General features: G+C 54.8%; 1 protein-coding gene across 4 annotated transcripts in view; it reads left to right on the plus strand.

The window, feature by feature from the left end:
• Positions 1-22229, plus strand: part of MVK (mevalonate kinase) — a 110474-nt gene that overhangs the window by 18160 nt on the left and 70085 nt on the right. For 2 of the 4 annotated variants that reach the window (XM_082417554.1, XM_082417555.1), the window contains 2 exons: positions 1504-1657; positions 2693-3428. In XM_082417554.1, the coding sequence (XP_082273680.1) occupies positions 1504-1657; positions 2693-2844 (306 nt within the window). In that variant the 3' untranslated portion in view covers positions 2845-3428. Of the gene's footprint in view, positions 1-1503; positions 1658-2692; positions 3429-20009; positions 20085-22229 lie in introns of those variants that run through there. The other 2 variants (XM_082417556.1, XM_082417557.1) reach the window with 2 other exon arrangements.

Consider the following 22229-nt stretch of genomic DNA (forward strand, 5'->3'; position numbering starts at 1 on the left):
AGGCTGCCACCGGGCCATCACGCCTGTCTGCTCGTTTGTCAAAAATACTGGGGTGTGTGAGGCGGGCTGTGGGGGAGAGGCAGACCCAACCCTGCCCGACGGCTCCAGGCAGGAGAACCAGGTGGGCCTCGGCAGACAGCCCTGTGATTGGCAACCCTTATGGCACACAGGCGCTCCCGGGACCCCGGGGCAGAGCTGCATGCTGTCAAGCTGCACACGGCAAGAAGTGGGTGGCGGGAGGGATGCCAAAGGTGCTCTCAGAGGCGGGGTAGATGCACGCTTCACGTCAGGCAGATCCGGCTTCCCGTGCCAGCTCAGTACCTTACTAGCTCAGTGACCTTAGGCAAATCACTTTCTCCTCTGAGCCTCAGTTTTCCCCTTTGAAAAATGGGGATGATGGTAATGCAACCGTAAAAGTACTAACAGCAGCTGACGTTTGCCAAGCACTCACCCTGTTGCAGGCATCATGTGAAAGATACCTCATTTCCATCCTCACAGCAATGAGGCAGATACTCTTACAATCCCTGGTTTACAAGGGGGGAAACTGAGGCTCAGAGTGAAAGACCTCTTCCCAACACACACGACCAAGAAGTGGCAGAGCTGGGACCCAAACCCAGGCCCCTCTGCCTCCAGATCCCACGTTTGTAACTTCCCTGCGGACCGGAGCTCATCCTCAGAGCCTCAGCATCTAGCAGGGTGCCGGCAGCATGTTGAAGGGATTTGCCAGACACCGATGGAGTAAATGAAATGTAAATAGGGAACGCCTGGGCAGTGAGGGTTGTTAGCTTTGTTATTTCATCAACCTGCATCTTGTTTGATCTGCAGGAGGGCAGGAATTTTATTACGCATAATCAAAGAAACCTGAACAAACATTTAGCAATTTCCCCCACTTGTGACATTGTTAGAACTACAAACCTGTTCTTATTCTGAAAATCGGTACCTGAGGGAGCTGTACGATGGCATATTACTTGAGACTTCTTTTCCTGCAAATGACAGAAATTCATCTCAACGAGACTTTAGCAGAAAAGGAATTTATTGGCTTATAACTGAGACGACCAGAGGGGACAGCTTTGGTCATAGCTGGATCCAGGGGCCAAAGATCTAGTCTGAAATCTCTCTCCATCTCTGTAATCTCTGACCACGTTCAGGAAAGATAACTCTGGCGGCCTACCTCTGAAGTCAACCAGTTTTAGCAGCTTCCAAGGGAAGAGGCAGAGTAAACCCTGGGAGGGATCTCATTGGCCCAGCTGGGGTCACAAGCCTGATCAGTCCCCATGGCCAGAGGCTTCTGTGGCCAGGCCTGGGACATGTGCTCACCACCAGCTCCATCCCAGCCCCGTGGGACTGCAAGAAGGAGAGGTTCTTTTATCAGTGGAGAGGGACAGTGTGCCGGGTAGTCAGAGCCATTTGCGGTCCCAAACCAGCAGCTGTCACGTGGACAGGGCGGGCAAAGGACCCCGACCTCAGGCAGGCCAAGCAGGAACAGAGACCTCTCTCCCTCAGGAGCTCATCGACATGAACCAGCACCATCTGAACGCCCTCGGTGTGGGCCATGCCTCGCTGGACCGGCTGTGCCAGGTGACCATGGCCCACGGACTGCACAGCAAGCTCACTGGCGCGGGCGGCGGGGGCTGTGGCATCACGCTTCTCAGGCCAGGTACCCAGGGGATGGGCAGGGTTCCACCTGGGCAGTTCCCTTGGGAGAAAGAAGAGGCCTCTGAATAGTCTCAGCTCTGCTATATGGCCTTGGTCAAGTGAATTAACCTCTCTGGGCCTTTGTTGCCACATTGGTAAAATAAGGATGCTGACAATCTAGTTTATGTAAGATTGTTGCCTAGATTCAAGGAGGAAAAATGCATTTAGGGAGGCTGGTGCAGGGCTTGTTCCTACGACCTCCTTACCTGCCAAGCCTCCCACAGGCTTGAGAAATAACCAGGACATTGTCACCACCAACCCTACCAGCCTTGCATCCCCTGCTGTCACCTCTTGATGGGGCCACGATGCGGAATGGCCTTGCTACAAAAGAAAGGGGTCTCTTTCCTCTTAGTCTCTGGGGAAAGAGCAGGGCTGAGGATGAGGAACGGGCTTATAGCAGCAGCCCCTGTGCTGGGGTGGGAGTCACTGCTCCTTTTGGTTTCCTTTCTCTCCATCTCCCCTTCTTGGCCTCCTCCTCCTTCCTTTTCTTGTCCTGCTTTTGCCCTTTGCTTTGCTGTAAGCCCTCAGTGGCCCACAGAGGCCCCCTCCGCCTCAGTGGGACTCCCAGGCCTCAGGGAGTCACCGTGTCCTAACTTCAGGAGACCTTGACTGTGGGGACCTAGTTCAGGCAGCTATGATGATGGTGAGAGAACATTTCTTGAGCGTGTGCGGTGTACCAGGCGCTGTGCCAGGCTCTCCACCTGCAGTAGCCCATGCCAGCCTCACTGTGACCCTTGAGGGGTAGGTCTCATTATTAGCCCCTTTCCCAGATAAGGAGACTGAGACTCAGAGAGGGGAAGTCATTTGTCTGAGGCCCCACGGCTGAGCCAAGGCCAGGTCCGTGTGACTCGGGATTCACAACCCTCCCGGGGAGGGTGCCAGGCTCGGCATACCAACAGGAAGACCGGCCCCTGTGCCTGTGCAGTGAGCGGAGACAAACATTCTCCAAGGGAGTGGACGGTTGTCAGGGGTGACCTGCTGCCCTTCCTCCCCACAGATCTGGAGCGGCCAGAGGTGGAGGCCGTGAAGCAGGCGCTGACCAGCTGTGGGTTTGACTGCTGGGAAACCAGCATCGGTGCCCCTGGTGTCTCCATCCACACGGCCACCTCCCTGGACGCCCCTGTCCGGCAAGCCCTGGATGGCCTCTGAGATGAAACCACCCCACCACGAAGCCCCTTCCCAGATTATTCTGGGCACTGGGTTGGCCTCTGTGCTGGCCAGTGGGCACCCAGCTCCTGACACTGACCAGGAGCCCCCCAGCCCCTCTGTGACGCCCCTCCCACTGGCCATGCCCCCCAGTCCCCAGAGTGAGTCAGGTGGCCCAGAAGCCATGTCTGTGTTCTACAACATTCTCTTGAGCCGGTGGGCAGTGGGGCCATGTGGAGTCCTCTGAGACTCAAGGGCCTCTTTCCTGTCCTCCCTGAAGTGCCCACAGACCCACAAATTCCCTGGCAGAGCTGCTTGGATCCCAGATGCAGGGGTCTGGTTCCCAGAGCAGCAGGCCTTCTCCCTCCCTCCACCTCTGCTCACCTCCCCCAGGAAGCTTTCCCAGGCTGTTCTCTCCAGCTAGACTGTGGGTGCCCCCAGGGAGTGTCCGGGTGGTGGTCTTTGCCTTCTACCCTGCATCCCGAGGGTTGGCCAAAGGCAGGGTTGATGTTCAGTTTCTTCCGGTCTGAACCCAAGGGGTTTGCAGAAAAGATGGCAAAGGGGGGAATAAAAAGATCTTGAGTAAACAGTGCTTCACTCGTGTCCAGAAAGATGGGGGAGGGTCTGGTAGTCTCCAGCTGCCCACACCTTCCTCTCCTGTCCTGTCCCTTCTCCAGCCACTTTGTCAGTGGAAAGAAAGGCTTTGGGTCACTTGGTTGTGTGTCTCGGGGGATGGGGCGGGGTTTCCCCAGATGGCCCTGGCCAGACAGGGACGGATGCCTGGACATCAAGCTCTCAGCCCTTCAGCAGAGCTCCAGCCCGCTTTTCCAAAAAGGGGAATTTTAAGTTTCCTTGCTTCTCAAATCGTGAGTACCCACTAATTCGCAGACTTTTTAAAGAAATGGAAACAAACCTGCTGTAGGTCAGGGAATATTCCTTTCTTTCTAAAATTGACTGGGGGTGGGAAAGAGACTTGAGCACTGGTAGCCAGTGCCTGGTACCTGCTGGCCCTGTTTAAACTTTATATTGCAAGTCAAGGCTCTTTATGAAATGGCAGGATCCATACAATAGCTCTGGTAGCTAGCACATTGCCACCGGAAGCTCTGGAAGCCCTGGGTCTGCAAGAGGCTGGACAAGAAGTTTGGGGGGCTGAGGCAGGGAGTGCAGGATTTGGTTAAAATGGCTCTGTGCTTCTGCCCTTGACCACTAGGGGGCAGCTGGATTCTTTCCCAGCATCTTCACGGGGAGGGTGAGTAGGAGCCAGCCTTAGAGCACAGTCTGTCTGCCCCCCACACCACGGTTCTCTCTCCAGGTTCTGCCTGGGGTCACTGCCAGGAATCTGAGGGCGATAAGAAGAACATCTGCCCCAGCTTAACACGTGAAAATGGCCCTAGCATCACTGATAGGGGTTGCCTGCCTCTGCCCTTCAAAACAAATAATGCATAAAATGATAATACTGCGGGCTTACCATGTATGGGGCACTGTTCTAAGCACTGTTCCTCAGTCATCTCTTTTCATCTACCCCAATCTTGGAGAATAATTGCCAGTCTCAGTCCCATTTTACAGATCGGGAAACTGAAGCTCAGAGAGGTTGAGTAACTCGTCCAAGGCCACACAGCTAATCAGCATCCAAGGCAGGATTCCAACTCAAATGGTCTGACTCCAGCCCCTGCCCTCAGCCCCTATGTGCTTCTGCCTGGACACAGGTTTGTTTTGATTCTTGCTGTTTTCCACGCTTGGGCTCCTGATTTCCTCCGGACTCTGATGTACGTGGTCAGAGTGGGGCTTGGGCCTGGGTGTTTTTTGAAAGTTCCCCATATGGTTTGAATGAGCACTCAGGGTTGCAAGATGCTTTCTCAGGGATGAGGCTGGTTGGCAGCATTTCTACACTGCAGGAGGCGGGCCTGAGAGGAGGGTGTCCAGAGGCTGAGGCCCCAGAACCTACCTGCTCCTTGAGACGCTCCCTCTTCCTCGCTCCCTGGGGACCAGGTGTCACTCCTGGAGCAGAAGCCAACCCGTTGCCCCACTGAAGCAGCCACCTGGTGTGCCTTGGCCTGCAGGCTCTCACCCCAGCCACCGTCACCGGCCGCCATATGGGCCTAGTAGCCCCCACTCCTGGCCACCTGTCTTTGATATAACATTTGTACACGATTTGCATTTGTAGCCTCGCCCTTCTCGTTCCCTAGCGTGGTGGTTCTCTCTCCCAGCTGCGCCTGGAAACCACCCCTGAATGCCTCGCCCCACCCCCAGCTGTTCTGATTTAACAGATCACGGCGGGACTCAATCATGGGTAGTTTGCACAAGCTCCTAGGTGACTCGAATGTGCGGCCAGGGCTGAGGACACTGAACTAGATGACACCTAAGGTCATTTCTGCAGCCTTCACGGCACTGAGAGCTCGCCTCTGCCTGGGCCCCCATTCGGCTCTGCCAGCCACTAGCCACATGACCTCGGGCAAGCCAGTCCACTCTTGGGGCCGTAAGCTCCTCATCAGGAAGATAGAAGTAATAGTAATGCTCACCTTGTAGAGTTTCATGAAGATTGAATGAGAAAATGCACGTTAACGCCTTTGGCACGGTGCCTGGCACAGTGTAAGCGCTCAGTAAACGCTCATTATTTTAACTGTCCTGAGCTGAGAGACAGGGTGTCTCTCAGAGCCCAGAAATGGTGCACAGAGCTGGTTAGACGCACACAGCGCCGTCTGTTCAAAGCCCCTAGGTGGAGAGCCCCGGGGTCGCAGTTCGAGAAACACAGCGAATGCCAACTGGCTTTCCAGCCTCCTGGCTTCCTCCCCAAAGAGGCGGTGATGTAGCCCCAAGCCCTCTCCGGCTGCCGGAGGACGGCAGTTTCTCAAGTCAGCATTTGGAGTGGCTCCCAGCCTCTGCAGCCAGTTTAACACTCACCCCCCACCACCAGCCAGAAGTTCGCAGGACATTTGCCCGCTCTGGCAGAGGTCTCGCGTTGGGAGACAGGCAGCAGACGTTGTGATCCACAGCAGACAGAGGAGCCGCTACAGTCACACCCATGTTCTTTCTGTCAGTGGGGATCTTTTTCTCCCTGAGACCAGCTCCCATGGATGGCTGGCAGCCTGTTGAGTCAGGCGCTGGCTGCAGGTCAGCAGGTTGGTCGGGCCCGCCCTGCCATCCCAGTGTGCTTGGGCCCATCCCTTTGCCTCTCGAGGTCCCCATTTTCATTCTTGTTCTCCTGTGAAAGCTTTTTGTTTAAAAAAAAAAACACTAGCAGGCACCCCCTTCCCCCGTCCTTCCTGCCTTCCAGCTCATTTTGGACCAGCTCCTTGGCTGTCTCTTAGCACCTACTGTATGCCAGGCTCAATCATCAGCTTACGTGAGGAAGGCGAGGCCCAGAGAGGTTAAGCAATGTGCCTACAGTATGCTTTTATCTCCAGTGCCCAGGCCATAGGCACATTTCCTCCCAGTTGTTCCCCAAACGTCCAAAATCCTGTCCAGGACCACACATCTGGCTGTTATAGCCAGATGTGCCTCAGTTTCTTCACATGAAAAGTGCCAGGCAGCGTGCTAAACCCCGCAGGCGTTGTCACATTTAATTCCCACAGCAACTCTGCGGTGCCTGTAGGACAGGACCACAGTGCCTTATCTGAAACCCTGGGACCAGACGTGATTTGGAATTCAGAATTTTGCAGCTTTAGGGATAGACACCCTATGTTCCAGCCTTTGTGGCATCTGGGGCAGCGCCACTCCAGACTGCAGCGACGGGTGTGAAGGGTAAAGGTCACACACAGTGTGTCAGCCCGTGTTGCATCTGCTGACAAGTGAGTTCTGGTGCCAAGCTTCTGGGTTTCAGAGTGTCTTGGACCGTGGGCCTGAATGGCCCTCCCATTTTGCAGAGGAGCAGACAGATGGTCCCTGAGAGAGTTCAGTGACTCACCCAAGGCCACCGATCTAAGCGGGTGAAGCCCAGGCTTGAACCCCGTCTGTCAGGCTGGACACGACATCCCTCACTGCAGGGTCTGCCCAGGGCCCGTCTTTGGCCATCGGGGTGAGAGGGCTGGGGTGTCACTACAGACTGAGGGTGAGGGGCACTGGGCTCCCTCTGGTAAGTCAAACTGGAGTCGTCTACCATATTTGTTTCTTTCCCACGGTAAAGCTTGTAATGTGACAAACGCGGCCGTAGGAAATGGCCCAGTCCAGCTGCTGGGCCCTCTTGAGGGGTCTGCTTCTTCCTGAAGACTGGGGGCAGAAGTGAGGGGCCATAGCCTGAGGGGGAGGGAAGGGGCCTCCCTCTCCTCCTGGGCCGCCCCTCCTCCCTCCAAGCAGCGGGAAGGGGTGGGGAGGCCGAACGCATCCATTCTCACCACACTCGTGGGCTAACGGGGAGGCCGCCTAACCACACACGTAGGGGAAGAGACGGGGGTGGGGCGTGGGGGGGGAAGAGTTGGGCCTCTTTCGCAGGCTGCTCTGCCAAACCCCCCCGCACAGAAGTTGAGCTGGGTCTGTTCTCACACAGTGTTTTACATCTGATAAGGAAAACGTCCATTTTGATGCATTTACATAATGTATTGGCTGAGGCTGAGGTGTCCCCCATGAATGCTGATGGGGGCACACCGAGGCTTTCCTGGGATGCACCTGGCCTCCCCCCGGGCATCCTCCCTGCCCGGAGAGAAAAGGGTTGCCCTCCTCCCCACGACTGCCAAGGGCTGTAGGCAGATCCTGGCCCCTGAGCTCATGGACGATATTCATTCAGCAGATATTAAATGTGCACCTATGCATGCCAGGGACTGGGCTGGGCCCTGGGGAAGCTAGGTGACTGATGGAGCTGCTCCTACCCTTGTAGGCCTGCTGGCCTGTGGCTCTGGATGCTTTCACGATCATTCTCTCCACCTGTACCCACAACAAGCCTGTGAGGAAAGTGTGGTGAGCCCCATTTTACAGATGAAGAAACTGAGGCCCAGAGGGAGTCCCTGCTCCAAGCCACGAAGTCAACAGGTGCAGGAACTAGGCCCTGAGATGGGTCTCTAGACACCAGTACAGTGTTCTTCCTAAGATGCTCCGGCTGTGAAGAGAAAACCAAAAGGCAGCTTGCTGTGTGACCTTAGGCAAGTCTCTTGCCCTCTCTGGGCTTTGGTTGCCCCATCCATGGAAATCATGGGGCCCGTTCACCGTGCCAGGAGCTTGCCCTTGTGCCCTCGTTTCATCTTCCCAGTGATTCCTATTTTGTGGTCTCTGAGGTCAGACAGGTCTGGCCTTGTTCTGTGGCCTGATCACCTCCAGCTGTGGGGCTTGGGGTGGCCACATCACCTCCCTGAGCGTCAGCTTCCTCGTCTGTAAAGTGGGAATACTAGGTAACAATGCGCATCAAACACTTAGCCTGGAGCCTGGTATGTGGAGTGAGTGTCCAATAAGCAGGAGCTCTTGTTATTATCAGAGGTGGGGAAATTGAGGCTCAGAGAGGTGACGGGACAGCTGGGAGGTGGCCGAGCGGGGATTGGAATGCAGCAGCGTCTGACGGCAAAGCCAGGGGCTTCCTCTGCTTTCCTTGCCGGGCGAGGCTGGGTTTTGCTGATGCGACGTCCTGCCCTAGGAGAGAGAAGATTGGGTGCTAGTACCTCCCCTGACACTCTTAGGGAGCTTCGACCAGAGCCTACTTCCAGGAGGGGTGATGTGATAGCACACAGATGCAGGAGTCTTCATGGCTTTGATGGGGAGCGGGGAGGGGAGGTATGGTGGGACCAGAGTCACGACCCCCCGTCTCCCCACCAGCCTCATGTGGTTGAGGAGAGCACTACCCACGAATTCGGAGATTTCTAAAATGCTGTGTGACTTACACTTGAGGCCTTCCCTCTCTGGGCCTTGGTTGATTGTTTCTGAGGATATTATTTTCAGCTCCATGAAAAGTACCCTGGGGTGTTCCACCTGCCCCTCAGCCCCGCTCTGAGGAACCTTACCCACCAAGGGGTCTCACATTCACAAGCCTCCAGGGGCCAGCCAGGTGACACAGAAATGCCAGGCCTGGGGGAGGGTGCAGCACCTCCACCCCAAGCTCCCGACAGGTGTTGCCTTGCAGGGTGGTAGGTCCTGTATTGCCCAACATTTCTATTTAGTTTCTGAGGAGAATTCAGACATCTGGGTTTTGGGGGTAAAATAACCTGGTTTTTAAATGCTGTCAACCAGTTTTTAAAAACCTCGAATGATCAAATCAAGCTCTTCTGCAGATGGAAAACCGCGCAGCCTTGAGACCTCTTTCAGAGCCCATCTCCCCGGGGCTCTGGAGAGTGAGCCGGGGCACCACCTGTGGGAGGGCACCCCGCCCCCAGCGGAATCTGATTACCCCCGGGCGCCCCTGCCAATGGCAGGCGGTGGGAGGAAGGGGCGGGCCGGGGCGCCAGAGGTTGGGTTGAGAGCGCTTCCCCGTCAGGCACAGATGGTATTTTTTTTTTTATCAGTGTCAGCATTGGCTTCTTTCTGCTCTGATGAATAGATTCTAAAGAGGCAGTGACATTATTCGAGATAACAGAGGGAACAGAGAAAGGGTCAGCGACGGAGAAAAAATGGCAGAGCCAGCAGATAAAGGGGAGGCCGGAGGGGGCGGAGTGCCGCGGCTGGGGCGCCCCCCGCCCCCCATTACTGCGATGCCCCCCCAAGCCCGGCTTCCTGCAGCGGGGGCTGCGGTGCCCGCCCGGCCCAGGGCAGGGGAGGCCCAGGCAGCTGCGCGCGCGCGCCTGCTCCCTCCCGGCATCCCGGCCGCCCATTCCGCCTTTTCAATTCGATTCAATTAGGCCTCCCCGCTCGGAAGCTTGTCTCCTCTGATATCCAGTTTAACTGACAGGGGATTAGAGTTGTTTGTATTACACACACACTCTCTCGGGCTGCTAAACCACAGGCAGGGCCCGGGGACCCGAGTTATTTATGGAACCTGCAGCACTGTTTCTCTCGACCTGTTTCCTTCTGGGGGTAGCTAGGGGGCCTGCTGTCTGCTACAACCCCACGCCTCCCTCCAGGCCTGGGCAGTAGAGCAAAAGAGCTCAGGGAGAACTGAATCTGAATCCCAGCTCTGCCACTTGCTGGCTGTATGGCTGCGGGCAAGCCTCAGTTTCTTCATCTGGCAAATGGAGACAGCCAACTCCATCGGCTCCATTAAGGCAGGTGTAGGGACGACCTGCAGGAACAGGTGTAGGGCATTTAACACGGTGCCTGTGCATTCACTTGGCGTATCACTCAACAAATACGATTGAGGGACAGCCCTGTGCCGGGCGCTGGTCTGCGTCACTGAGGAAGGAAGGCCCCCTGTGCCTGCCTTCAGGAAGCTTACATTCCAGTGCCCGAGTTGGAAAATAAACATGGACTCCCTCCCGGTGCTACATGGGCAGGACCAGGCAGGTGAGAGTGAGGATGGCGGTGATGGTGATGGAAGCGATACCACTGCAGGGCCTCTGCCTCTGCCGTTCCCTCTGCCTGGAGCACCCCCACCCCACCCCACCTCTCTCTTTGTTTTATTTCCAAAGTGCCGTCATTTGCTGTTACGTCACCTGTCTCCCCAGTCAATTGCCAGCTCTCCGAGGGCAGGCGCCAAGGCTGTCTTCTCACTGCTGCCCCCTCCCCAAGTTAGCACAGTGCCTGGCACATGATAAGAGTGAAGAGTGAATGAGTGAATGAATGAACGGATGGATGGATGGATGAGAAGGTAGGGAGACAGAAAGCGGCCACCCTTGCCTGCGACATGGCTACCCTCAGCTCAGGAAACCTGGCCATCCCCAAGCCCACCTCTCCAGACCACCTCTCTAAAGGGGTTTTGCTGGGTTTAGGAATGGGTGGGAGTCGGGGTCTTGGTCAGAAGGCAGGGGGCTCTTCCCTTCTTATCCTATTTTCACTCAGAGGGAAAGAAGGGCCTCCACACAGACCCTCCCTCTCCCAGCAACCAGGGGCTGGGGAACAAATAGCATTTCTAAAGTCCTTTGAAGTGCTGGGGGTGGGGAGGCGGAGGAAATGTCCTCATTGTTGGGGGAAGGGTGATGCTGCCAGCACCCATCTGCACCCTTTCCTCACTCCACTTACCAGACCTTGAGGGGGCCCTGGCCCTAGGGGAGTGCAGGTCTGGACACTCATAAAATTCGGTGCAAGAGAATAACAGCCACCAGTAAATGCACACATTCCCCGTGTCAGACTTGACGTGCAGGACCGAATTATTTCCCACAACAGTTCTCAGTGGTGGGAGTTGTCTCCATTCTCCAGAAGAGGAAACTGAGGCTCAGAGTGGTGGGAGGGCAAGCCCAACATCACCCAGCCAGGAAAGGGTGGCACTGGGATGGAACCCAGGACTCTGAGGTTCAATACCTGCTTGTTCATCTAACGTCTGCTGTGTGCCAGGCACCTTCATGTCTCCAGACATCCTGAGAAGTGGGTATTCTGTCCCCCATTTTACAGAAGGGAAAACTGAAGCTCAGCAGAGAGGTGAAAGGGCTGGCCCTCAGTCTCACAGCCTGTTAGAGGCAGGCAGAGCCAAGTGGAAACACAGGTCTGCCTGACTCCAGATCCACTCTGCAGTCTCTACCCTGCAGTTTGCTCCTCAGCTCAAGTGTCCAGGTTGTTTCAGATTTGTATTAGGCCCTGGGTAGTCAGTGAAGGGTCAGATCAATCAACCAGCAGTTGTTGGGTCCCTCAAAAGCTCCTGAAATATGACACTGTCCCTACAGGTAAGGAAGATGTCATCCAGTTGGGAGGGTGACATATTAATATGTAAAGAGTTATAAGAATTAAATGACAAACAGAAACTCTGGGCAGTCTCACAAGGGCATGTGTATGATCCACAATTCTGAGGAATTGGTCAGGGAATGTGGCCTTGAAAGATTTTTTAGAGACAGAAGTCCACATGATACGCATTACAATTACAATGAATTGATCATCATTATAATGACAAAAACCGTTAATAATCACTCTAATTAGGCCCCATTGCTGTTCCTATTTCACAGATGAGGATGCTGAAGCTCAGAGAGATAAAGCGACATCCCCAAGGCTGGCCAGCTGGTAAGTGAGACTCAAGGCCAGGTCCTCTGACTCCAAAGCCAGTTTCTCTCCCCCTACCCTGGGCAATCTGAGTGTCACAAGCAGGAAAGTAACTGGCCCAGGTCTAGGTGGCTGAGCTAATATTTGTTCCCAGAGCCAGCTTCTTGGCCAAGGCCTGAGTTTGGCTGGGGCCGAGGGATCAAGTAGACATACTACCTGACCTTGAACAATGTGCTGGGTGCTAGGGTCTCAGGGGTGAATGAGACCCGTCCCTGCCCTCCAGGGCTCACAGGCAGAGCCAGCTAAGCAAAATGACAATGAGACTAAAGAGAGGCAGGTTCCGAGTTACCATGGAGCCCAGGGAGGCATGATATGTGTCCCAGCTAGAGTGTGGGAAGGGAATCAGGGAAGGCTACCTGGAGGAGGAGGTGCCTTTGCAGAATTTTGGCTGAGCTGGGAAGTGAGCGAGGGCATTCTAGGCAGCAAAGGCACTGAGGGGAGCAGTGCTGGAGCAGGTGCAGAGAAGCCACACATGGTTCGGTGTTCAGATGGCACCTATTGTATGAAACAGGGCCTGGGCCAATGCGAAGCAAGGTTTTTCCTAAGGGCCCTGGGGAGCCATGGTGGGTGTTAGACACGGGAGGGCAGGTCACAGTTGTGCTTTGGAGAGTCCTCTGGCTGTGGTGTGACAGAGGCAGGGGGATAAGGGGAGGTGAGAGATGGCAGTGGCTGGAAGGGAGTGGCAGCAACGGGGACAGACGGACTGGAGGTGACACATGGAAGGATTACCCAGGTGCCCAGAGGGGCCTTTTCAGATAGTCTCCTGCCTGGGGTGGGGCCTCTTCGCTGCTTCTTTAGTTGGCATGCAAGCCCCTTGTATTAGCGTCCAAGGGCTGCTGGAACACAGTACCACACACTGAGAGGCTGAAAACAACAGAAATTTCTTGTCTCACAGTTCTGGGGGCCAGAAGTCTGAAATCAAGATGTCAGCAGGGCCACGCTCCCTCTGAGACTCTAGGTAGAATCCTTCCCCGCCTCTTCCCCAACTTCTGGTGGTGGCCAGCAATCCTTGGCCTTCCTGGGCTCACAGCTGCCTCCTTCCCGTCTCTGCTTCTGTCGTCACGTGGCCATCTCCTCTCTGTGTCTCTGTCTTCACACGACATTTCATCTTCTTATAAGGGCACTAGTCACATTGGATTCGGGCCCACCCTCGTGACCCCGTCTTAACTTGATGACAACTGCAAAGACCCCATTTGCAAATAAGGTCACGTTCACAGGTAGCAGGGGTTAGGACCTCACCACCTCTTTTGCGGGGGATGCAACTGAAATCATAACACTCTTCAGAGCAGGGGTTTTCCTGGTTCGTTTCTGCATCTGCGGTCCCTGGCACAGAGCCTGGCGTATGTCAGAGCTCAGAGGGAGTCGTGGGATGAACAAATGAGCGGACTGAGTCCGGGCGTCCAGCCTCTCCTCCGTGGCTGACCCTAGCTCCTCTGGCGACTGCAGCCACCCCAGCCCGAATGGCATCCAGGCCAGGCAGGTCTCCGGGGGCGGCCTCTCCCGCGGGTTGTTCTCGGAAAGAAGTGCTGTCGATGTCAGCAGATGCCTATCACTTTCCTTCCCCAGCAGAGTCTCAGCTGTCAGGGGAAGTGAAATAGTCATTGCCTATCCTTGCGTTTGAGATTTTATTGACAGTTTCATTGTCACCTAAAAAACCTCCTTTTCTCCAGTGGCATTTTCATCAGGAGAGCCTGGGGGCAAGAGGGGAGGCAGGGCTGGTTCCTGAAAACTGGTTTTGGCAGGCGGTGAGCACTGGTTCTGCCCGCCTGGGGTCAGTCGGGGTAGAAGCCCCCTGCCACCACGCCTCGGCTCCAGCCCTGCTCGGCACCCCCCTCCAGGGGACAAGAGGGAATGAGAGGTGGGAGAGGAAGGCACCCTGACGGGCCCTGGAAATAGCCACGGTGGCCAGATGGGGCAGCCCAGACCCCACAGGGGGTCCTCACACCTTTCTCCAGCCCTCCACGGTGGGCATTCGGTGGCATCAGGGGGCTGGGTGAGAGCACGGGCTGTGCGATCAGGCCCACTGGGGTGCAGTTCTCAGCTCGGCGATGCACCTCAAGGCAAGTCCTTAACCCTGCGGAGCCTCAGTGGCCCCATCTGTCCAATGGGGTAGTAACTTGTAGCTTCAGTGGCCGAGGTCCATCTGAGCCAAGCACCCATTATCCTATTCAGTTCTCCCCAGAACCCAGAGAGCTGGTGCCGTCAGGGTCCTCACTTTACTGATGTGGAGCCGAGGCTCAGAAGGTGGGGCAGCCTGGCCAAGACCTCCATGGCTGGGAAGTGACAGAGGCTGTGTCTGAACCCAGGCTGTGATACGCCAAGCCTGGCTGTGAACCACCTCATAGTGTCAGTGCGAGGGTGCAGGCATGAAAGTATCACGGCGCCTGCGTGTGGGAAAAGCCATCTGCTATTATTTATCGTTGTTGTTTTTGTGGGGTGGAACCGGGCCCCTCGACAGCCACTCTGCCCCGAGGACTCTCTGGATGTCACTGGGAGGTGTTGGCCACACAACAAGGTGAGCTCAGGGGCTGAAGGCCCCATCAGCGGGTCCTATCCTGCTCCATGCTGCAGCCCCCTCTGCGCTCCCCTTCCCCGGCCCCCAGCAGGGCTCCAGGCAGAGCTGTCAGTTACCAAGTGGGCAAAGGCAAGGTCAGCTGACCACAGCATCAGCCTGAGACCTTGCAAAGCCGCTTCACCATGTCCAAGCCACCTCACCATGTCCAAGCCACCAGATGGGAAATGAGGGCTGGATAGCTGCCCCTGCTCAGGGCCGCCGAGCGAGGCAGGTGGATACTGTAGTTAAAACAGATCCTGGAGTCCACAAGTTTGGGTTCTGGTGTGGCCACCTGCTGGCCGGCGAAAGTGCCAAATATCACTGAGTCTAAGTTTCATCTTCTGTATGATAAGATAATAAAAGGTCCCCCTTGTAAGGTCCAGGGGCTAAATAACACTGCACAGAAAACACTTAGCACAGGGTCTGGCACAAAAAGAAGACAGAATTTTAGCACCTAAACGCTTCTTAAAGGATCTCGGGCTGCCAGCCCCTCCATGGTACACAGGAGGAAACAGAGGCCCAGAGAGGGGAAGGGTTTCCTCTTAGCCAGTCCCCAGAGCGGGTCTCGCACTTTGGCCTCTGGACTCCCGGTCCAGTGCTCCGCCACCTCCCCTCCCAGCTTGTCAGCTGAGTCCCTCCGGCCCTCGCCCATCCTTCTCCCCGTGTCTCCAGCCCCCGTGGCTTCGAGAGCCCGAGCCGCAGGCCCCGCAGCGAGGCCCGCCATTCTCCCTCTCTCCGGCACACTGAAGGTTTTGAAAGTTAAAGTATTACCGTCGGCTTTGTTGTTGCCTAACTACGACAGACAAATTGAAAACCAGTTGTCAAAATGTCAGTGCACAACAAATCAACATGCAGAACGAGTGGCGGCCCTCTGCGGTGTATAATTAAACAAAAAATCCCTTTTAGAAATTTCAACGAGCGTTGGTTCCACTTTATATTTGTCTGTGTGATTAATAAAGGCAGCTAATTTTCAGACTTTAAAAACAGCTAGAAAATAGCTCCTAATTACATATTAGGTTCCTAGCGGCCCCCGCTGAGCCGCACCGGCATTGGTGGGCCCAAGAATTTGGCAGAAGCTTAATTGCATTCTGAGCATCATCTAATTTTAGTTAAATGTAATGTAATCAGCAGCAGATGTCTGAAATAAAATATGAATTATGAATATGATGAAATTTCATTCTTGAATAAAAAAGTAATTTGCTATTTAGTTCATTAAAGTCTTAGAGGTTTATTAGGAGCAGGTATATACAGCCCGGCGAGGTGATGTATTAAATGGTATCTGGGAGAACGAGAGAAACCCCAAAGGGATGGGAAACTTTATCCAGAGTGTCCAGTTATGATTAATTACTGTGGGGCCTGGGGAAGCCCCTGGGGACCCTGATGAATCTCTCAGGCTCCTTGAGGTGGAGCCCGAATTTTAGGGAAAGGGGCTTGGAGTGGGAAGCCATGGGTGCCTCTGAGGCCTGTGCCACCCCTGGCATCCCACCCCTATCTCCCTCCCACCCACAGCTGGCGTCCCCTGGCTTCTGAGATGACTATGTGGAGGGCTTGCTCCTGGTGACACTGCTCCATGGCGGGCCCCACTCTGGGCTTGGTGACACCGTGTGGGACGGCCATGGGCATCCCAGGCAGGGATTCAGTCTCTGCCTCTCACTGTGTGACCTCAGTTCAGGACCTCAGTTTCCTCTTCCATAAAATGGGCATAATAATAGCACCTATCAGACACTCAGAACAGTAGCCGGCATGTGGCAAAGCCCCTGCTTCATGTTTGCTATTGTTGGAGTTGTTATTACTATTCATAGAGGTCACAGTAAATCAGTATTAAAATGCCTTCTTTGGTTTCGTCTCTCGGAGCAGCCCATGATGCAGATTGTAAACTCTATCTTGTTTTTCAGTTGAAACTCAGAGAAGTCACACAACTTGCCCGTTGCACAGCTAGTAGTTGCCAAAGTCAGGATTTGAACCTGGGACCATCCCTGCTTCCAGTGTTTCCCACAGCATCCCAGGAGAGCTGACCTGGTGGGAGGCCTGGGCTGAGGATTCTGGAAGGGGACTCGGCAGGGTGCAGGAGGGAGCAGGGTTCATCTGCCCCAGATTCAAGGCATAGAGAAGTGGGTAAAGGCCGGAGGCTGGGCAGAGGGTCTAGGCCGGTATCCTGGGCTCTGCCAGGAGCCGCTCTGGGCAGGTGGTGGGGACAGAGGCCACCTCTCCACCCTCATTCACACCAACCAATAATTTCCTGCAATTATCTGGAAAAGATTAATTAGCAAAGTGCACCATATTGACTGGAGGCTACCCTGGCAATCGATAAACTTGGGACAGTCTCCCGGGTGCTTGGAGAAAAGGACCAGAACTTGAAAGCGGGGGAGGAAGGCCAGCTCTGGCAGGTCTGAGCCTTGTTTTCCAGCCCTGGGGAGGGCTGGTCGGCTTCCTGGGTGGGGCTCAGCTCTGTGTGACCTTCTGGTAGCTTTGAGCAAGTCCCTTTGCCTCTCCAAGCCTCAGTTTCCCCACCTGTAAGATGGGGGTCCGGGCTGCCCCCAGTCAGGGATCTTCCTTCTCTTATAAGTTCTGGGAGGTGTAGGGGAAAAGAGGGTACAGGGGGCCAGTAGGGCAGCAGCTGTGGAGGGAGCCCCTCTTCTCGTGGCCTCAACTTCCCTTTGCTGACTTGGGGGCCTGCTGGGGACTGAGGAGGCAGAAAGGGTTCACCGAGACTGCCTTTTAAGGACAAAATTGAACATCTGGTCTTTCTGAGGAATCATCAGTGTACAGCCCCAGGAGCCCTCCACTGCCCCAGGTTCTGGTCAGCCTAAGAGCTGAGCGTGCGCAGCCTGGCGGGGAAGGTGACAGAGCTAGAGGGCAGGTGAAGGATGGCTCAGGTCCCGACTCCCCCATCTCCCCACTGGGCGCCCCAGCCAGTCTCCAGGCCTCCTGGGGCCCCAGTGCTCCCCTCTGGAAATCGCACACCCCACTCAGCAGTTAGGAGTTTCCAGTGGGCCAGGGGATGCCGGCGGCCCAGCCTGGTGCCGGCACAGAGCAGCTGCGGGGAGGATGGAAGCTGCTGTCCGCGCAGATCCCCACCCTGCCCCCCACCCCCGCGTCCGGCAGCGTCCAGCCGGCCCCAGCGCCCCACTCGGATGGTACAAGTGAAGAGAGTGCCATGGAGGGATTCTGTACACAGAGGTGCAAGCCAGCCGGGGACACTGAGGCCCCCGCACTCAAAGGGACACGGCCGCTGCCGGGAATGCCACACCGAGGCAAGCATACCCCAGACTCACCCTCTCCCTCGACCCCCAGCCTCCGATTGGGTGATCCTTCCTGGAAGCCAGAGGGCGGGAAGCCTGTGGAGGTCAGCTTCCCAGGGCACAGAGCCGGGCCAGGAAAGTTGGAAACAGACACGTGGTAAAAGGGAAGAACCCACCACCGCCCCTCTTCCCAGGACTTTGGATAAGTACTGGCGGGAGGGGAGGCTTTGGGGGGGGGAGTGGGGACGAGGGGGTCCTAAGCAGGCGTGGTCTTCACCCCATGTTGCTGATGCTGAGTCCCATGTGACCTCTGCCCGTGGCTCCTCCCCTCCCCCCCTGGGGCCTCATCCCGCCCATCAGAGTCTCACTTGGCATCAGTGCTCCCAAAACAGTGCTCCCTGGGGAGTCAGAGAGGATTCCAGACAGGCTGGGTTCTCCAGTTCCCAACTTGCTTGTGCCCTAGGCTTAGGGGCTCCACCTCCCTGAGATTAACTGAGACCACATCAGCCATCAGCCAAGCGCCTCGCACAGTGCCTGACACATAGTAGGTGGTCCACAAAGCATCCCCTTCCCCCCCTCGCCACCCTCTTCCTAATCAGTCCCTGGGGCATGAGCCATTCATCTGATAGCAACTGGGCTCCTGCCACGTGGCAGGCCTGCGCCGGCCCCTGACCCAAGCTGCAGGGAAGCTGGAGTCATTTGTCCTGTGGCGAAAACTGACAGAGCTTCTCCTATGAGCTGGACTCTGGAGACAGGGCAGTGAGAGGACAGCGCTGGACTCTGCTCCTGTGAGGTCCACGGGGTCTTACGGAGGCAGACTTGGAGTGGGAGTTTCCAAAGTTGGAGGTGCTGTAGCAGGGGGTGACCCAGAGGGCTGTCAGGTGAGGCCTCTCATGTCAGTCGGCAACACGCTTCCAGGAAAGAGCCCCTTCCTGTGTCCTGTCCTTAGCTGCAGGGGGTGCTCGTGTGCAGAGCCGCAGTAGGTGGGTCCAAACAGCCCTAAGTCCTGTGCCTGGAGGGGACCAGGAAGGCTGGACGGCTCCGGTGTCCCGCCTCCACTCACCTCCCGGGTCCCCCCTCACCACCTCACCTCCCGCCAGGCCCTGAGGCCACCTGCCTGCCTGCCACCCCCTGGCCACTCCCCAGCCCAGGTCAGCCGCCTGTCCCTGCTCTATTCATCAAGGGCATGACAGCTAAAATTCATTTGAAGATGAAGAAAGTGCCCGCTAATCCGTTCTGGAAGACATTGATAGACTAGCAGCTCAGGGAGAATTGCACAGCAGTAATGAAATTAGGCTAAAACTGCTGGCGGATTGCAGATAATTGCCCTTGTCTGTCACTAGGAATAACATCTCCCAAATCCAACACAAGGATTGTTCAACTTGCAGGAATTTCTTTTCTTTTTTTCTTTTCTTTTCTTTTCTTTTTTTTTTTTGAGAAGCAGGAGAGGGAAAGCCAGTCAGGGCTTGGAATCTTTGTCTGGGCAACAGCCTCAGGGGGGTTGGGGAGCAGACATCGCTGTGGTGCCTGCCTCCCCTGCCCCTAGAGGCCCCCAGGATCCCCAGCTGCAGCCAGAGAGACAAGGGGACAGGAGGAGGGGGCTGAGCCATGGTCCCGGGACCGTTCCTCCACGGCCCTTTGTGGGTCCCACCCTGAGCCTTGTTTCCTCCTTGATGCCCACCAGCATGGTCCAGCTGGCAAGGCCCTGGGTAGAAATCAGGGAGGAGGGAAATCTTAGGGAACTGCACCTACAGCAATGATGGCTCTGGGTTCTGGGGGGACAGAATCTTGTTGGAAGAAGGCCATAGGACCTTGTATAGAAGTTACCTTTGCATTATGTTGAGATAAAATCAATCCTTCATATAAGAGGATGGACTGTGGGAGATGGGGACAGCTAAGGTCTCCTGAAGCCACTCTCTGGTGCCACCATGGGGGTCTAGATTCCTGGAAAGGAAAGTTCTGAGAAGGGACAGTTTATGGACTCACAGGTTTCCCCTGGCTGTTGGCGTGACCAGCACACAGCTGGCACTCAATTCACACTGATGTCATAGAGCATTCAATGTCAGCCACAGCCCCTGTGAATGTCAGCATAATGTCTTTTCACGTGTTAGCATTATAGACTGTTTGATGTCGATATCACTGGATGATGTCACAGAACATTTGAATGTCAATGCTACGTTCAAATGTCAGTGTCCCAGAAAGCTTGAATCTCCCTCTCACAGGAGGTCAGAGTGTCAGTCAACGTCAAGGACCATTAGTACATGAGTATCATTGACTCAGAGAATTGGGGAGCAGTAAGGAATCTTAGAGATTGATTTAAACTCTTCATTTGACAGATGCAGACACCATGGCCCAGAGAGGTTAAGTGATTCGCCAAAGGTCACACAGCGAGAAGGACTGCCCCCCCAGATGTAAGTTTCATCAAGGTCACAGTTTTCTCTGGGTCAGCCGTCAGAAAACGTGTAACCCCTTCCTCTCCTCCAAGCCCCACCCGTCCCAGTCCCCCCAGGGTGCTGGTTCCTGGTGCTCAACTCTTGGGGATATGCCCATGTTCTGGGATTCATAGCAGGATCTCCCAGGATCCTCTGGTCTGCTAACCACGGTTAGCCAGTGTCACTAATCAGCCCCAGCCATTGGCCGAGTCACATTTCCATCTCCTCATTCCTTTGGATCAACGTGGTTTTGTTGAGGACGTATTATGTCCGATGAGGGTGCTGAGAGTGAGGTGAGGCTGGAACAGAGATGCTGAGTGGACAGGAGGTTCAGAGGAGGGAGACATGATCCTCTCTGAGGGCTTGTGTTCAGGAAGAACTTGACTTTGAACAGGATCTCGAAAGAGCCAAAAGGTTTCCATTAGTAGCTTCACTTAGGGCTGGGATCGAGGGAGGAGCTGCACGTGGGGGTGGAGGACACTTGCCCCCGGAATGCAGAGGCGGCCTGATGATAGGGGCAGGGACGGTGGTATCCGATGATGGACAGCAACTCGTTGAGGACCCTTTGCCCATCAGACTTCATCCGCGTCTTCCAACGCCTCTAGCGGCACCAGGGATCATCACCCTGGATCTGTGGTTCTCAAAGTGTGCTCCACAGACCTCCTGGGGCACCTTTCAGGGAGCCTGTGAGATCAAGACCATTTTCATAATAATCCTAAGTCCCTCCTTGCCCTTTTTCACTGTGTTGATGGTGTAAAAGTAATGGGTGGATAAAACCTGCTGGCCTCATAGCATGAATCACGGCATTGGCACCAACGTGGAATAGAGATGTTTGCATTTTTCATCCTGAACACTCCCTCGGTTAAAATTTCGACAGCTAGTTTCACTTAAGAATGTTCTTGATGAAAAATAAAAATTTTAATTTTTAAAAATCTCAACTTTGGAGTACACATCTTTTAAATACTCCATGTGACAAAATAGGAAGCACACCCGGAAAGGCCCAGAAAAGTGCCATGTGACTGTTTGGGTTACAAGCTGCACTAGACACTTTTTTCACGGAGCATCATTTTCACTCTAAATAATGACACACAGACAAACTATAGCCTTGCCGGCTTGGCGATTTGGCAGGTATTTTCTCGAAAATGCACAAAGTTGCCTGTCAGCTGATAGTATTTGTTGCCAATGATAAAATTTGACTTTCAAGCAAAAATTTGAATTTTGGAGAATTTGTACCTGCCGCTCTGGGTTTGACAGCTTCCTACGGAAAGGCTTACCAAAGAGCTGGGTGGTAATAGTGAATGTAACTTTTTTTTTTTTTTTGGATACTGTATCATGAAATACGTCAACATTTGGAAGAGCTACATAACTCAGTAAACCAGTACGTTCCCAATGACCAATGCAGAGTGTTACAAAATGAGTAAAAGATCCATTCAAAAGGCAAAATAGACCAATGGGTTTTAATTTAACAGAATCTGAGAGTTAATGGATGTGGTTTCAGGTGCCATACTGCAGCTAACCTTTTGCGAACTGCCACAGAAGGACTCTTGGTTTAATATCAAAGTAGAATATCCATAATCATCTGAGAAGGCTATTAGAATATTCTTCCCTTTTCTAGCACACATCTGTGCCAGGTCAGGTATTCTTCCTATGCTTCAACCGGAACAAAACATCGCAACAGATTGAAATGCAGAGGCAGATGTGGGAATCCAGCTAGCTGTCTTGGTAGGCCGTATGTTAAAGAGATTTGTAAAACTGTGAAACAAGGAATGAACCGCTCCATTTTACAGATGTGGAAACTGAGGCTCAGAAGGCAACAGAGGTAAGCCTTGGACCAAATCCCTTTCGCCATCTGCGCCTCCATCTCATCTGGTTGCCGACCTCCAAGAATCCCCTGGCCAAGCGTCTTCTCACGGCTCCTGCCCAGGCATCCGGGAGGCGGAGCGGCGCAAAGCCAGGCCTCGCCTCCCCGGCCCCTGCCAGCCTGCTTCATACCCTGCTGCCCAGGGTGGGCGAGGTCCAGGCCAGGGCAGCTGGCAGCTGGCCCCACGTCCCTCCGGCTGGTGAGGAGGTGACCAGGGCCATTTGCGGTAATGGATTGCGGGCGGGTGGTGGCTGGGTGAAGGA

The sequence above is a fragment of the Balaenoptera physalus genome (genome assembly GCF_965194825.1).
Source record: "Balaenoptera physalus genome assembly, chromosome: 12".
NCBI classification, from domain to species: Eukaryota; Metazoa; Chordata; class Mammalia; order Artiodactyla; family Balaenopteridae; genus Balaenoptera; species Balaenoptera physalus.